Source organism: Sander vitreus, chromosome 2, assembly GCF_031162955.1.
Source record: "Sander vitreus isolate 19-12246 chromosome 2, sanVit1, whole genome shotgun sequence".
Lineage (NCBI taxonomy): Eukaryota > Metazoa > Chordata > Actinopteri > Perciformes > Percidae > Sander > Sander vitreus.
The window spans coordinates 6,540,384-6,557,318 of NC_135856.1; the positions used below are offsets into that span (position 1 = coordinate 6,540,384).

Genomic DNA, 16,935 nt, shown 5'->3' on the forward strand with positions numbered 1-16,935 from the left:
TGTGGTATGGTGTAGTGAACAAGGTGTGAGTGTTATCAAAACCAACTGCATGAAATGACCCAGAGGTAACATTGGTTTCCTAGAAAGACACTGACTGAAATTCAAAAGGAATATTCATGTACACTATTTCATGTACTAATTATACTGTAAGAAAATGGAAGCATTGTTCAATTAGTGCACTTCCAAGTAATTCATTCCAATTAATTGCTAAGCTAGCATACTATAACCTACAGTCTTTTAGTCGGTGCACAGCAGGTCATGCAAAAGCTTTAATCTTTACGCAAACATGCAATTCATCATGTACAGGGGATACATCTTGCAATAGAGCAGTTCTTTTAAGGAAATTCCATCAAGTGCTTCTAAACTCAACACAACTAAATGAACTCAAATAACTATCTCTATTTCCCCTATTTGTATGACATTACATACAGTTGTGTTCAAAATAATAGCAGTCCAACATCACTAACCTCATAAATCTAATTTTTTGGTAGAAGTGATATTTCCACATGGCAAATAATTTACTAGTAAGTGTTGTAGAGTGATAGAAAACCAATTGACCCAACAGTCATTACACAAGTGATTGATTCTGTGTAGAAACAGGTGTCAATTATGGCCCATATTTAAGGAAGGAAGGAAGCAAATGCTGTGCATGCTGGTTATAGTGCATTTCACACTGAAATACTCAGCAAAATGGGTCATTCCAGACATTGCTCTGAGGAACAGCCGACTTTGATTAAAAAGTTGATTGGTATAAAAAAAGTATAGGCTGCTCCGCCAAAATTATTTCAAATGCCTTGAAATGGCATCCAAAGCCTGAACGACATGGGAAAAAATGGTCAACTACCATTCGAATGGATCGAAGAATAGCCAAAATGGTAAAGGCTCAACCAATGATCAGCTCCAGGAAAATCAAAGAAGACTTAAAGTCACCTGTGAGTACTGTTACGATCAGAAGAAGGCTATTATTGAAATTTGCCAAAGGACACATTGACTGGCCAAAAGAGAAATGGGGCAACATTCTGTGGACTGATGAGAGCAAAATTGTTCTTTTTGGGTCTAAGGGCGGCAGACAGTTTGTCCGACGACCCCCATGAACTGAATTCAAGCCACAGTACACTGTGAAGACAGTAAAGCATGGTGGTGCAAAAATCATGTTATGGGCATGTTTCTCATACTGTGGTGTTGAGCCTATTTATGGCATACCAGGGATCATGGATCAGTTTCAATACATCAAAATACTTGAAGAGGTCATGTTGCCTTATGCTGAAGAGGAAATGCCTTTGAAATGGGTCTTTCAACAAGACAGTGACCCAAAACACACCAGTAATCGAGCAAAGTCTTGGTTCCAGATGAACAAGATTGATGTTATGGAGTGGCCAGCCCAATCCCCAGACCTCAATCCCATAGAAAACTTGTGGGGTGACATCAAAAATGCTGTTTCTGAGGCAAAACCCAGTAATGCAGAGGAATTGTGGAATGTAGTTCAATGGTCCTGGGCTGGAATACCTGTTGACAGGTGCCAGAAGTTGGTCGACTCCATGCAACACAGATGTGAAGCAGCGCTCAGAAATAATGGTTATGCAACTAAATATTAGTGCAGTGATTCAAAGTAAAGCAAACCCTTGAGACATTTTTTCAGTTTATACAGTAAATGATTCACTTTCTGTAAAGGTATAACACAAACTTGATCAATTTTGGTCATGTTTTGATTTGGAATTGAATGTGAATTGATATTATGGAATTAAAAGCTATTCTAAGGATTTTGAGCATTATTCACTTTTTTAAACACACTGCTATTATTCTCAACACAACTATATTATGATAAGGAAATAGCAAGCTGCTAAATAAGTTGACCAGGTATGGTCAAGACAAACTGTCACCTCTGATAATGTTTTCTGACTGAGAACTGACTCTTGACAGCTTTGCTTTGTAGCTGCTTGGGCCAACATTAACTTCACAGTCTGACAGGATGAGCTATTTCAAAGACCGACAATCAGAGGTTGGGTTATGTGGCCTGTAGTCTATATCCCCGACGTCATTACCGGGATTGCTCTGTTGCCGACGGAAATTCCGCCTGATTTCACTCATTTAGGCCAGATATCCATTGCCTTGGGCTTTCTTTGAGTTGGCATTTTAAACTCTGGTGGATTTCTCAGGGCTATGGTTAACTGCTCCTCAGATCTCTGCAGGGTAAATCCAGACAGCTAGCTAGACTATCTGGCCAATCTGAGTGTTCTGTTGCACTACTTAAACAACTTTTGAACATACACATGCACATCACCAACATTTTTCCTTCCCGAGGCTATTTTGCAGACAGGTCTGTTCTTATAAACACCTTAAGGCAGTTTTATGCTTCTGCATCGAATTGACGGCGTACCCCCGCAGACCCCTCTGCGTCTCTGCGAACCCCCTCCGAGCCCTCGTGCACCTCCAAACATTTGTAACTTTGCATTGAGGCGACGCAGACCGCAAGGACTGTGATTGGTCAACTCGTCCTGTGTGTTGATAGTCGGTGTTTCAAGCAGCCTACAGTGGGGAGTAGCAACATGCTAGTTCACTGACATAAGCTTTGCAAATAAACTCAGACATATTTTCGTTGCAATGACGGGGTTATCCGTTTGTAAAGCGTCTATATGTCAGTGACTTTTTGAAATTAGCACTTCACCAGCAAGCAGTACTTTGTGGGCAGTTGTGCTAAAGTTTGCTTGCTAACATAACAAACTGGCTGGCAGACACCTCGCAAATAACCTCAGACTTATCACCCCCTAGCGTTATGGCAGTGAAATGCACTGCGATGCAAAGCAACCCCGACGCAGAAATCCAAAGGGTCACGACGCCGTAGGAGCGACGGCGTAGCTACAGCGTGGAGTTGACGCAGAAGCATAAAACAGCCTTTAGTGTGCACACAGAGTTCTCTTACTTTGAAATGCAAAATGTCAATGTCTTTTTCACAAGATACTTTTGTTTTATCAGTCAATGTTAGCAGGTTTAATCAGGTACAATATTCAAGCATGTAAGTAACATGCAAGTTAAAGTAAAGTCTAAAGTTCAATCCTCTTGTGCAGTCCGCCATGAAGGTTATAAGGAGGAAAGAACACAATTCTCTTCAGTTTATATATAAAAAAGTCCTGTGCTTAGAGGGGAACACAGAAATTAGTTCCATCTCACGTCCTTCACTCTGAATATAAGCGTTTACCTATCAATTTTGAGTTTCCCAATATAGACTGCATACTTGTTTTGTTATTTGTATGAATATTGTCTTTCTTTTTTAAATGTATTTAAAAAAATACATGATTGTAAGGATGCCGAGCCCAAGAAAAGTGTGCCAAAGGGGACAATAAAGTATGTATTTTCTCATCTTATCTTTAGAGAATTTAATATTATGGTCTGGGAAACTATTGCTAAAGTCCTTTTCAATAATGCAAGTAATATTGTGGCTCTTGTGATTTCTTTAAAGTGCAGTTTTGCTATTAAAAAGGATAAATCAGTCATTCATATCCTATCTATTAATATCTTGCAAAGGGACTGTGGTGTTTTTCATGGAGTGTGAGCATGTAATCAAAACCAGCTGTGTGAAATCACCAAAAAATGCACAATTACAAGTTGAAGGATACTGACATCTGATTGACAGCTGTTGCTTCTGCCACTGTGCACAAACAGATGCAGTATCACACACAAAAAAATGAGTGTGAGGCACATGCAGAGGGTGCATCGCTGGGCCGCCCTGAATCAGCATTTGCACTCCTCTGATTTTGTAGCTACATGACAGAGGAGTAATTGATTTTCTGAAAACTTTCACCAAAATAAACAGCCCACAACCACTGAGATACAGAACATTAGTCCTGGAAATACAATCGCAACAATAACAAATGCACCCAAATAAGACTTTACCCCAAAGAAAGGGAAAGATAAGTGAAAAGGTGATATTGAAAAACCTGATTCACATTATTAGCATCCTAAAGCTTAGACCTTCTATAAAAGCCCAGATACCCTGTGGGTATGCAGTGTGTGTATCATTGGGGGAGTTTGTGATTGTGTATGTGCATGCATAATTGTGCACCCCTGCAAGTTTGTGTGTTTGTTTTAGGAAAGGGTACAAAAAAGGGGATATGCGTGACTGTGTGTGTGCGCACAGCAGGGGATGATTCACCACATACACACTTATTTTGCTAATGTGCATTATAATGAGGAGATGATACAAAGTACAAGTTAAGCCAATTGAGAAGAAACAGTGAAAAAACAAAGAAGTTGTTTCCTTGGAAGAATGCAGTAAAAAAGATCAGCAGGGCCAACTTGTTTTCTCAAATGAGTCAAACTAAGACTAAGAATGAATGTTTTTTTCTCCACAGCACAGCCTGGGGTCTGGGCCCCGTGGAGAGACCCGAAAAAACTCCTGAGTGACGATGCAGCTCCAGGGACGCGGAGGCAGGGGAGTCATTTGGAAGAACAGAAATTCTGATATAAACAAACTTGCTGACTGCCGCTGTTATACTTTTCTGTTTCCTACCAACATGTTCTTTTAATCATGACCATGATAATTCACTAACATTTACAAAACATTTGAACCAAAACTGCATTTTTTTTTTTTTTTTACTAATTAAGCATTGCGTTAGTTCATGCAGGACACGGAAGTCATAGGTCCACTAATTGAATTATCATTCCAGCCAGTCACAACCAATCACAGCCATTTTCACATCAGGCGGTCCATTTAAATGTCTCCCTATTCCTCTCTGCTTCCTGCTACTCCACTGGTGCCTCACACCGCTGCTGCTGGCAAAGCTCGCTTCCACCACCCTAACCTCCACCTTCCTGGATTTGGGTGTCATCATAACTATGTCTGAAATTGTTTCGATGTCTTGGATTGGGGTCTACTCTTTTGTACAGGGGGGTCTCAGCAGCGTGCTCCCTGTGTCATCTTAGCATGCTGCTTGGCTGACCCAGGGAGCATAATCAGAACAGAGCCTTCATCGCCAAGTATAACTGTATTTCCATTTGTTGCAATAAATGGTTAAATCTATGACGAGAGTGTTCCTGACTGAAATTCCTTCGTGGCTAAAAGACAAATGACTAACAAAGACATCTTATATATCTGAGCTCTACACTGAGAATGGAATTTAGTATTTAAGCGGGATCCAATTCTCACACACACACACACACACACACACACACACACACACACACACACACACACACATAACTGGCACAATATGATGGAAATACAGACATACAGACACAACAGTGTATAGACACTACACACATGCTCACAGATACATTTTCAAGATGACCGACCGACATGTCACATAGTCTCACATGTTGTCTCACATTCCCTCTCATGCTCTCTTTTTCACACACTGACTTACACAAACACACAGAGACCAGGAGGGTGACTTACAGTGTGAAGTTGTCCTCCGGGTAGCAGCGGTTTCTCAGCAGCCCCGCCCACAGTTGCACGCCGATGATTCCGAAGATGAAGAAGACGAAGAAGCAGAGGAGGAGGACGTTGCCCAGCATGGGCAGGGTGTCCAGCAGCAGGTTCACGAGGATGCGCATGCCTGAAGAGAAAAACACAAAAACATTGATATCATGACACAGGCCACATAGTCTCGCTTTGCCAGACCTTCCTCAACCGCGGCACTGCAGAGGAGGGTCTGGCTAGTCCACACAGCATTCTGGGATGGGAGAAAAAGCTGCTCTGGTTTACTGGCATTTCTTTAAACCAATCACAATCGCCTTGGGCGGCACTAAGCGCCGGACAGAGCCGTGGTGTCTCTGCAAAATAGCCTCGGGAAGGAACTATTTTTGGTGGAACATCTCTAAGTTCAAAAGTTGTTTTAGACGTGCAACAGAAAACTCCGATTGGATAGATAGTCTAGCTAGCTGTCTGGATTTACCCTGCAGAGATCTGAGGAGAAGTTAACCTTAGTCCTCAGAAATCCACCAGAGTTTAAAATGCTGACACAAAGGAAGCCCAAGGCAACGGATATCTGGCCTAAATGAGTGAAATCTGGTGGAATTTCCGTTTTGGCAACGGAGCAATCCCGGAAGTGGAAAGTCAAGGATATAGACTACAGGCCACATTACCGGCTGCACATTCACTCCAAACCACAATTAAATGTAAACTGACAATGTTATGATCTCAGCTGAATCTTCATCAGGTCAAAATGTTTCAACAAACTGTTTTTTTTTTTTCTAATATATTTTTTAATGTATTTTTCATTTGTTATTTTGTCACTTTTAAAGTCTTCTGAATGCAAATACACAGTTGTCTTTAAGAATGGACATCTGTTGCTTGTTGTTCTGAGGAGATATGTATATACTGTAGTGATGCTTGTGTGAATGGTTTGTGCCTGAACTTAACCAAGTAAGAACTAATCTCTGACTAAAACCTTTAAGAAAGCACATTTTTCTCTAGGGAAACCTTCCAATTTAGCTTCCATTCACTGAGCTGGAAATGACACACTGATTGTTGGGTGTAAAGCGCTACCAAAGAATTCATATTATGCTGCCTTTTAGTTGTCAGTCAAGTATCAAAACGTCTGAGTAAGTTGAGCATGTGCTCAGACTAAAGCCTTGTTTTATGGTTCTGCCGAGGCTCCATGCAGAGCTGTTGCCATAGTCTACGTCAGTGGCCTGCTGTTTATACTGTACTTGTGCGCTGGTGTGTGTGTGTGTTCTGACCACGGTGGGAAATCTGTAGCAGGAAAAGTTAATCCTCTCCTTGATTTCATGTTGTTTATGGAGAAGGAGAACCAGGAAATGAGTCAGGGGAAATGCAGCGCAACCAAGCCACGGCCGAGCGACGTGCGTCACTGCGACGTGTAGTTAAATTTTTCGGGAGGTCCATGTCAGGCTATGGCGTAGGGTCCGGCGTAGACGCAGAGGGGTCTGCGGGGTTCGCCGTCGAGTCGACACAGAAGCATAAAACGGCCTTAAGTTACTTTGATGTATGGAAACATAATCAGTCTTGGCTTGTTATATTTTTGATGGGGATGCTTTTTTGTTGTTGTTGTTCTTTTCTTTCTTTCTTTCTTTCTTTCTGGTTGCTGTGCCATGCACATTAAGAAGCACAATTCAACATTCAAACCTCAAGCAAAGTGTGGACTAGCAATACCTATACTAGTTAGTTTTTCTGTAGTTTACTCTTTAACCTGAAATTAGCGGTACCTTTTCTCACATCCCTTTTATTTTATATTTCATACATCATTTTTTGTTAATATTCAATAGTCATTTTTAAGATATGTACAAAAGAATATTGACAGTGTTCTATGAATAATTAACAGTAGAAGTACACAGACACACACACACACACACACACACACACACACACACACAGACACACAAAGATGCATCTGTATAATTTGTACACTCGTAAACAGAAACACATTGGACAAACCCACTCTCATATATCTCCTCTTTCCACCTAACTACCTCTCTCTCTCTCTCTCTCTCTCTCTCTCTCTCTCTCTCTCTCTCTCTCTCTCTCTCTCTCTTTCACACACACACACTCTCTCTCTCTCTCTCTCTCTCTCTCTCTCTCTCATCCCTCCCACTCTTTTGCTTGTGCAGAAATGTATTATTTATTAAATTATGCTGGCATTTCTATATAAGCCTTCATATTATCATAATTAGCTAATCAATCCCTAAGCTTCACACTAATTGTGATCCCATGGCCCATTACGTACTGATCTGTATAAGCGAACTAAACCAGGGGTTAAATTATATCTGTAAAATAGATCGAGGATTGATACAGCATTTAGCCGACTAATCAAGGGTAAGTGGGCCGGCGGTCCTCAGACCTTCTCCCAGGGCTCCTGCCAAATGTCGTGATGATTTACGATGTTTTATTCTAAAGACGACACATAAGATGTAAAGCCTTGAGCAGGTTTTTATTAATTGATAGTTGACTTATATTATATATAAAAAATAAACCAAAATAATTATGTGACATCTCCATGAGAAAAATGTCCTTGTGCGATATGTTCTTTAGGACTGCAGGAAGTGACCAATCACAACTGTAAAAATGCACATTTCTCGTGAGATTTGAAATCCCCCTCAAAGGGCGAGATTTAAGTTTTGTTGGAAAAATATAAGATGTCCTTCTGTCATTCATTCAGTATAAACACAGACATACGTACAGCAACATGACCTTTGGTGAACAGAGTGAACGTCAGTTGGATTTTAATGTAAATATTATTGACTCCGAGTTTAAACTGTTAGCTTTCACTGCCAGCCAGGGCAAAATAAAAAAAAGGTTTGATAGAATCAATTGCTATTGACATTGAAAATGTCAAATCAAGTTAGTCTGCTCTGAATCAAAGTCAATTACACCTAGTTGAACTATTCTGGAAATAACGCGGGCAGTGTTGCTGCCAGATATCACACATCACAGAAGCTCTTTTAGGAAAGACGTCTCAAACATATTTTCGTCACAATGATCACGTCTGTTTGAAGTCAGTAGCAGCTTATAGTGCTGCAATTCAAGACACACTAATATTAAATTACAATTGATCAACACTAATAATACTAAACTTTGTATAACATAAGATATTCACAAAAATGAAAAGAACACAACAAGGTAAAATGTTGAAGAGACAAAGTATATAAATAAGGGATAACACAGCACCTAAAAGTACACTGTGTAACAGCTTTTTGTCCAAGTTCGAGATGTAATTGAAGATGAAAAGATTCTAAATGTTTCCTCCAGGAAGTAATTAGTAATTAAAGTGAAGTTAAAATTAGCCTGGCTATTTCATGATGGGATATGGCTATATAGAATAACAACCGTTTGTTTTTATATAAAAGGCAACTTTAATAATCCGATAATTTGCAGCAGACTGCAGGAGCAGCTGCAGATGTTAGAAGCAAAGAAAAAGGAAATGAGCAATTGAAGAAATTGGATTAGAAGTGAGGATAAACAGAATAAAAATGAAACAAATAAATGAAAAGACAGGGGCGGCAGAGACATATTGTGATGATGGCCGTTACCTTGGCTGCTAATACGGCATTTTCCCAGGAGGCTGGGGGGGGATTTGTGGGTAATGTAGTGAACAGGCCCAGTCCTTTAAGCTGTGGCCAGTGGGAACCAGGCCTGGATAATTTCTATTAGCATCCCATTAACTGACTCTTCTGTTCACTTCACATATCCTCCATTGAGTATGTGTGTGTGTGTGTGTGTGTGTGTGTGTGTGTGTGTGTGTGTGTGTGTGTGTGTGTGTGTGTGTGTGTGTACACATTCAGTCCATATGAGCCTACGAGTGCGTGTTCTTTGCTTTGCATTAGTTGTGGTTTTGCGTCCGTGTGCAGTGTGTCTGTGCATATTCCGGTGTGTTTGTATACGTGTCTGCATGAGCGAAGCACTCCATGTTTGTGTGTCTCGCGCAGCATGGAGATTGAATTACCCCTGAGATGAGCTCTGTGGTAAATTGTTTTTAATAAGGGAGAGAATTGCTTCTTTAGTCATCCAATAAAAAAAGTGGGTTTTGGCAGCTGGTGCTGGCGCAGCGCACATCTGTGTTTGTTGTACGCTGACCTTTTCATCATGTGACCATTGAGGCTGAGTGGTTTACAAAATAACTTCATACTATCATATTCATGTTGGTAACTGTCCTGTTAATAATTTATAAAGCACAAGTGTGCCATTCAATACCAGTTCAAGAAAGCTTTTATGCTCTCATGGTCAGATGCTATCAACACACAAACGCTGACATTGGACTATTAAACATCAAGTGTAGGCAAAGATTGCGTTTTTGACAAGCTATAGGCTTTTTTCAGGGAACACATTTTGACATATTAGAGTAGGAAAAGAGCAGCTTTAAATCATGAAATCAATCTCAATTTCGGAATTCCATTGAAGCTGCTTTGGGGTCCTGGTATCGCTCATACTGGTCACACTGTAATAGCTTACTGAGACACAGAAAATGCTAATATCAGCATTTCTTTAAACAAATCACAATTGTCTTGGCCGGCGCTAGGTGCCAGACAGAGCCACGGTGCCTCTGCAAAACAGCCTCGGGAAGGAACTTGTTTTGGGTGGAACATGTGTACGTTCAAAAGTTGTTTTAGTCGTGCAACAGAAACTCAGATTGGACAGATAGTCTAGCTAGCTGTCTGGATTTACCCTGCAGAGATCTGAGGAGCAGTTAACCATAGTCCTCAGAAATCCACCAGAGTTTAAAATTACAACACAAAGAAAGCGGAAGGTGACGGACATCCGGCCAAACATTAAGGACATCCTGCAAAATTTCCAGCGGCACCTGAGCAATCCCCAAAATGAAATGTCGTCAATATAAACAACACGCTCACAATAGAAATGTTTAAATGCAGATGTTTAACAGGCAATGATTACAAGGGTCAATTAACCGAAAACTTACAGCTGAGGCTGATGGGTATGTCATTAGTTTTGTAGATATTTGGTCATTGACCAAAGTATTAGTCTACAATCCACCCTGCCATGAATATTTGTACATTTCATGGAAATCCATTAAATAGTTGATAAGACATTTCCGTTTGGACCAAAGTGGCCTACCGACCAGATGACTGTCATTGTCCATCCTCGAGCCTTGCTACCAACAGAAAAAAAAAAAAAAAAAGCCAATATCAACTGTTGGACCAGACAGGAAACAAACTGCTATCTCCAGAATTAAGGTTGAAAATGGTGGGCACCTATCCACTACCGCAACCATCACCCTTACTTTTTGCCTCGCTAAATAAAAGGATCACTGCTTCATGCACTTGCATTGAACATTGGCATTGGCCGTTTGCCAAATAATCCTCCAATATCTTTCTACAAACTTAGTTTCCTCTAGAATTAGCTGTGAGAGCTTCTGGCTAGTTAGCTTAGAGTAAAATAATCACTATGACTAAACAAGGAATAGATCACCACCCACAGGTAAAACCTAAGAGGATGGTTTTAGTAAACGTGTCGCCATTATATTCCAGCATCTCAAGCATGAGCCTCAGATTTGTCTGCATTATTGGTTGGCATATTCCAACCACCCAATTATTGCAAATGTCTTAAAGGTACAGTACACAGAGCCATAATGGCTTCAAGTTGTGTGTGTTTCGCTAACTAACTTAAAGTCAGGGTCTAAGGGAAATTGCAACATTGGGATTTATGCCTCAGCCAACAGCAGTTTATTAAAGTTGGAGAAAATGTATGAATAAGTTTTGGGAGAGCATTGCTTATCAATAAATCTGCATATTATCCATACAAATAGTAATAATATGAATATATTCTATATTCATTAAGATATAATCATCTCACCTTTCTCATCTGATCTTCCACTCTCTGTCCCTCTGCTATTTTATCTCTATAGAATCTCCCTCCATCCATTGCTCTTGTCTCCTCGGGTCTATCAGTCATCATAATAGCCTGCTCATCTGAGTCCCCCCCGCATCCCTCCTCTCATCATCCCTTTCTTCCTCCCGTCCATCTTCGCCTATCCTTCATGGAGCTCGATAATCCCTGCTTCCCTCCCTCGTTTGTCTCTCTTTGTGTCTCTTTTTCCTCCCCTTCTATCATCTGCTTCTTCTCTTTTATCCTTCCCTTAGCCAAATGCAGTGTCCTTATTTAAATGTTGCTGAATAAACCACAAAGAAAGCATCTAGAGCGAGAGGATCTATTTTTCTCTGTTATCGTCTTTATTGTACAAAGTATGACATTCGTATAATGCCTATTTCCTAGCTTGTTTCTAAGATCTGTTACAGATAGCCCAATACACACACACATTTGCTTTTCAATGTCAAAAGGAAGCTCAGTGAATAGAAAAGTCACCCCTGCACATATAACTTCCAGATTATAGCTGTAAACATGGTTTCGACTCAAATGATTTGTCATTGTTTGCCTTTCCTTCCAGCTGTACAACCCATTCAATGTTAGTGTAATAAACATTTATAAAACAATATGACGGTTAGGGCTGGGACGATATGCTTTTGTCCCGATTTGATTCCTTCACGATACATGGGTGCCGATTCCATTTGTATTGCAATTCTAAAAGTATTGGATATTATTGAGTATTGTGATTTTCTTTTCCTTCTCTGACGAAAACAAAAGTTGAATAATACACTTCTAGAGACAACATATCTTGAGACATTTTGAAGAAGTAATTGTTTTCTAAAAATAATGCACATCACATGTCAGACAGTCAGTCTGACATTTATTTCATTTGTCAAGAAGTACATACCATGGATTTTCCAATTTTTCTGCTCCCGGTCTGTTTTGCTGGAAACAGATATGATGTAGTCGCCATCGACGGTAAAGTATAAACAGAAAGTATTTAGGGAATCATTGGTAAAATATATATATATATATATATACACTACCGGTCAAAAGTTTGGGTTCACTTAGAAATTTCCATTCCACTCCATTACAGACAGAATACCAGCTGAGATTAGTTGCACTGTTTTTTTAACCAGGGCAGCAGTTTTCAGATTACATTATGTGCTTACATAATTGCAAAAGGGTACTCCAATGTTTTCTCAGTTAGCCTTTTAAAATGATATCAGATTAATAAACAGAATGTGCCTTTGGAACATTGGATGAATGGTTGCTGATAATGGGCAACGTAGATATTGCATTAAAGATCAGCCACTTCTTTCTACAACAGTCGACCCACACTGTTAAGTATAAAGAAAGGTCATGGTCATACTTAAGGTTATAGGATTGGCATCATGATTAATGGAAATGACAGAGAGAGGGCAGTCATCATTTATTCACTATGTTAGGACAAGAGGTCACTTGTCAAGATAACAAAAACACAGGTCATTTGAATACATTTGACCAAACTAACCAAGCTATCGTTTTTAATGTGAATAAAGTCTGTTACTGTTTTCTGCCTCTATAAGGAGAACATCATTTGTCAATGCTTTCCACTTTTTGTTATCTCACTTCACTAAGGGTAAGGTTTGGTTAGGTGTGGATGCAATAATGACTTGGTTAAGAACAGATCACAGTTTGGGTAAAAAATGAAGATTAAACATTGGCCCAGACTGAATGATGCAAAGCAGAAAATTGATAAAAACAGAGAGAATTCAGTGATAGGGAAAGGATGGAGAAAAATATACACATAGAGATATCCCACATAGAAAAAAATAAGAACAATGGATAAGAAACTAACAAACTCTTGCTACCTTTTCATCTAAAAAATATATTTCAATAGAGATACATGGAAAAAGACTGCTGACAGAATGCAAATAATTGGATATAATCACAACACAAAGGAAGTGCCCTTGACTCTAGGTACATCAACGGTTTCCCTGTGAAAACATATAGCCTATGTTTAAGTGCTCTTCATATCTGCATGCTCATATATGTTCTGTATACATGATGTGACAAATATATACTTAGCACAAAAAGTAAGGAAATTTGTGTTGGTAGATTATTTCTCTGTGGTAACAATTTTTGGCAATAACTCTTATATCTTTGGAAAGCCTGTTTAGTTCCCTTTCAAATGGGCCATCTGAAAGGGAACTAAACAGGCTTTCCAATGGTATAAAATGTATTGCCCAAAAGCACTGTTACCACAGAAAAATAATCTACCAAACACAAATTTCCTTACTTTTGGTGCTAAGTTTAAAAAAAAAAATCAACACACATTTCCCTGTGACCAACCTGCTTTCAGAGAAGAAAAAACAAAATTGATCCAATATTTTATGTTACAGATGTATGAGCAATGGGAGGTTTAGCAATTATACTCACAAAAGAAGCAAAACAACATTAACTTCAAGCACCAGCATATCCGCCTTAGAGAGTACTCATAGCTTCTTAAAATGACTGCCTGCGAAGTGCAATTTAGACACAAAGCACAAACGCAAGTAGAAGCAAGCTCTGATTATTCTCATCAAAAAAGCAGAGAGACTAAGCAGCACTCTCAGAGGCGAAGTGGGGCGATCAAAACACTTCAGAACGTCTCTGCACCACTTCAGTGACGGTTTTTCGGTGCTGAGGAGATTTTGTACAAAATTATAACGGCTCAGGGTGGATCAAATTACTTTTAAGAAATTCTAATAGCCCTGTGAGCTTGGTGCCCTTCATAATTGGTTTCCTCCCACAGGATGAAACTGCATGTGCAGCAAACAATATACGATACACTGGCTGAACAGAGACAAAATGTGACCTCCTAATTTTATTCTTTCCACTTTTATTTTTGTGCAGAAGCCCATCAATGTTTTAAATGCATAAGACAAAAATCAATTTGCTTACAGGCACAAATGTACCTGTAACCCACCAGGCCAGCTCATTGAAACAACAGGTACACAATCAACATAATTACAGCTGAGACAAAAAGCATTTCGGGAGCATTTGTCAGTAAGGTTCGTGTCGACGTGTATGGTGCTGCAGTTACAATGGGGCTGCTTTCATGTGGCCCATTTGATTTCCAGAATGAATAACAACGCACTGCAGCATTTGTTCTGTCGCTAACAATGCCAGGAGCCATCTGTGTGCAAGGTAGCGGTAAACACCACATTCAGACACAATATTACAAGAGTTGTTTTGGATCAATTCAATGCAGATTTACAAATAAACTTACCTTGTCTACTTATTTCACTCATGAGATGAGTGTACTTCTGATACAGGTAAGGTATGGTAGGGAATGGTTATGTTATCAGTGTTTTCCCTCGGTTTGTGGAAGACTTAAGCGTGATTTATGCTTCTGTGTAAAATCTAAGCCGTGGCTTGGTACATACTACACCGGACCCTACGCCGGACCCTACGCCGGACCCTACGCCGGACCCTACGCCGTAGCCTGACGTGAACCTATCGAAAAATGTAACTACACATCGCGGCGACACTTGGTAGTGTTGCATTTCCCCTCCTACTCATTTACGGGTTCTCCTTCTCCATAAACGACATGACATCAAGGAGAGAGTTGACTTAACCTGCTACAGATTTCACACCGTGGTCAGAAAGCACAGGGGAGACACTTTGTTTCTCTCACAATGACTCTGGAGCTGGTACTCACTCGGAAGCTAATCGCCGTCACTCGCTCTACCACACACTCCCCACACACACGCACACATGCCGGCCCTGCCGCACACACCAACGCACAAGTATAAACGTACGTAGGCTACGGAGAAAAGCTCTGTGTGGAGTGTCCGCGGGACCGTAAATCAAGCTTTAGGTGCACATATTTGGCGGGGGGTTGTGGGGTCCTCCCTCAAGAAAATGTTACATTTTTCAATAAAAAGAAATGCATCTTTCTCATCTTTGAACTCGTGGCTACTTTATTTCTTTTCTTGCACCTTGTACTGGTATTTATTTGTTTCCAGTTTTTACTGTTGTTCAAGCTTACTCTAGTCCGCCCCCCCCCCCCAGTTGTAGGGAAAACCCTGGTTATGTTATGTTATGGAATAGAATAGAATGGTATGGTATTGTTCAATGTAATGTCAAAAACAATGTTATCACAAATCAGAATGTATATCAAATAACTTTTAATGAGTTTTACGCTACAGTGGTTAAATATCACCATCGCTCTACAGTAATTAGGTCAAAGCAAAAATCCCACTCTCTCCAGCAAGTAATAACTACAGCTTGTTGTCATCTAATCTGAACATATTCACAGTTGAGGTACTCCTGGCTCAATGACTCATATTCAGCACCTCGGACAGCGACCAAGCTCTGCCTCAGACATAATTACATGAATGAACATCCTTTCATCTCTCAGTTTATATATAATTGAACTGTTCTCTGATGAACAGCGGTACAATCATTTGATGACGTGTTGGTAAATTTATGGTCGCTGCGGTGTTCCCGGCGCGAGGTGCGCGCGCCATAAAATGACGTCACCACGGCTGTAGTTTCCAGCGCGGGGGCTCTGCAAGCTGTCGCGGCGCGTGGTCGTGCCCCCCCTAGAATTTTTTTAACTACGCGCCCACTGTGCACGCTGTGCTTTCAATTCAACACGCTCGGCTGAGAAGAGCAGGATCGTCTGTACAAACATCTGTATGATTCTTTATGTACAGACCACAGGGAGTCAAACAGCCTTAAATATGTGGTCAGAGAGAGAGACACCACACTGGGAAAAGAAGAACCATTTAGCTGGAGAGAGACATAAGAGATTGTTTTGTCAAAGCTAAAAAATGCCTTCATGGAAAGAGCGTTCTTAACAGTGTTACAGGCAGACAGTCATTTAGATTTGGAGATAAACAAAAGTCATGCTAGTGATTAGAGCAGATAAATGTAATATTTCGCAGTGTTTAACATGGATGTGTTTACTACTGTTGCCAGGCAGCCTGCTCTCCTTCTTTCCGGTCTCTTCTTCTCTACTTCTTGCTACTTTACAGATTATTTTTGTCAGTACGCCCTCTGGTGTGTTGGAGAATACTGCAACGAATAATGCGCTGAGCATAAATGTCTCCGTGCATGCTCGTAGCGCGCACGCCATCTACGGCGGCCCTCGTTGCACGCGAGTATACCCGACGCTTAACTGAGTGATGAAGTGACAGCTAAGGCCATTTGTCATGTGTAGATAGCCAAAGTTGACTGTAAAACCCAGTCTGAATTGGTGTTGTGACTTACTTGGCACCCTGTTAATTGCTTTGAGAGGCCGCAGTACCCTCACTGTTCTGATGGCGGTGAAGTTGACGTTCTGCAGGTCCAGCGAGTATTCAATCATCCTGAAAAAACACACACAAAACATACAGAAAAACTGGTTAACAACCCTTCCATATGTCTCCAGTCTATCAAACGGACTGAAAAGCAAGATCAATGCAAACCAAACAAAAACAACTTGTGTGATCCACACAGAGGAGCAATTTTATCTGAACTTCCGAGTTGTGTTGATTTAATGTACTCCTCCCCTCCATGTTTGTTCCAAATAATAAGCTTAAACAGAAGCACACACACCTTTCGCACAGTCGGGGTCCTGCTGTGCAGAGCCTAATATGAATGAATGAGCTGGAATGTGTTCACCTAATAAAGCAAGACATTCAAAGCAA

General features: G+C 40.4%; 1 protein-coding gene across 1 annotated transcript in view; it reads right to left on the reverse strand.

Moving 5' to 3' along the window:
* cacna1ib (calcium voltage-gated channel subunit alpha1 Ib) overlaps positions 1–16,935 on the reverse strand; it is a 208,259-nt gene that overhangs the window by 132,427 nt on the left and 58,897 nt on the right. The window contains exons 4-5 of the mRNA XM_078270804.1: positions 16,517–16,614; positions 5,393–5,552 (exon numbers count right to left, since the gene is read on the reverse strand). Of these exons, the coding sequence (XP_078126930.1) occupies positions 5,393–5,552; positions 16,517–16,614 (258 nt within the window). The remainder of the gene's footprint in view (positions 1–5,392; positions 5,553–16,516; positions 16,615–16,935) is intronic.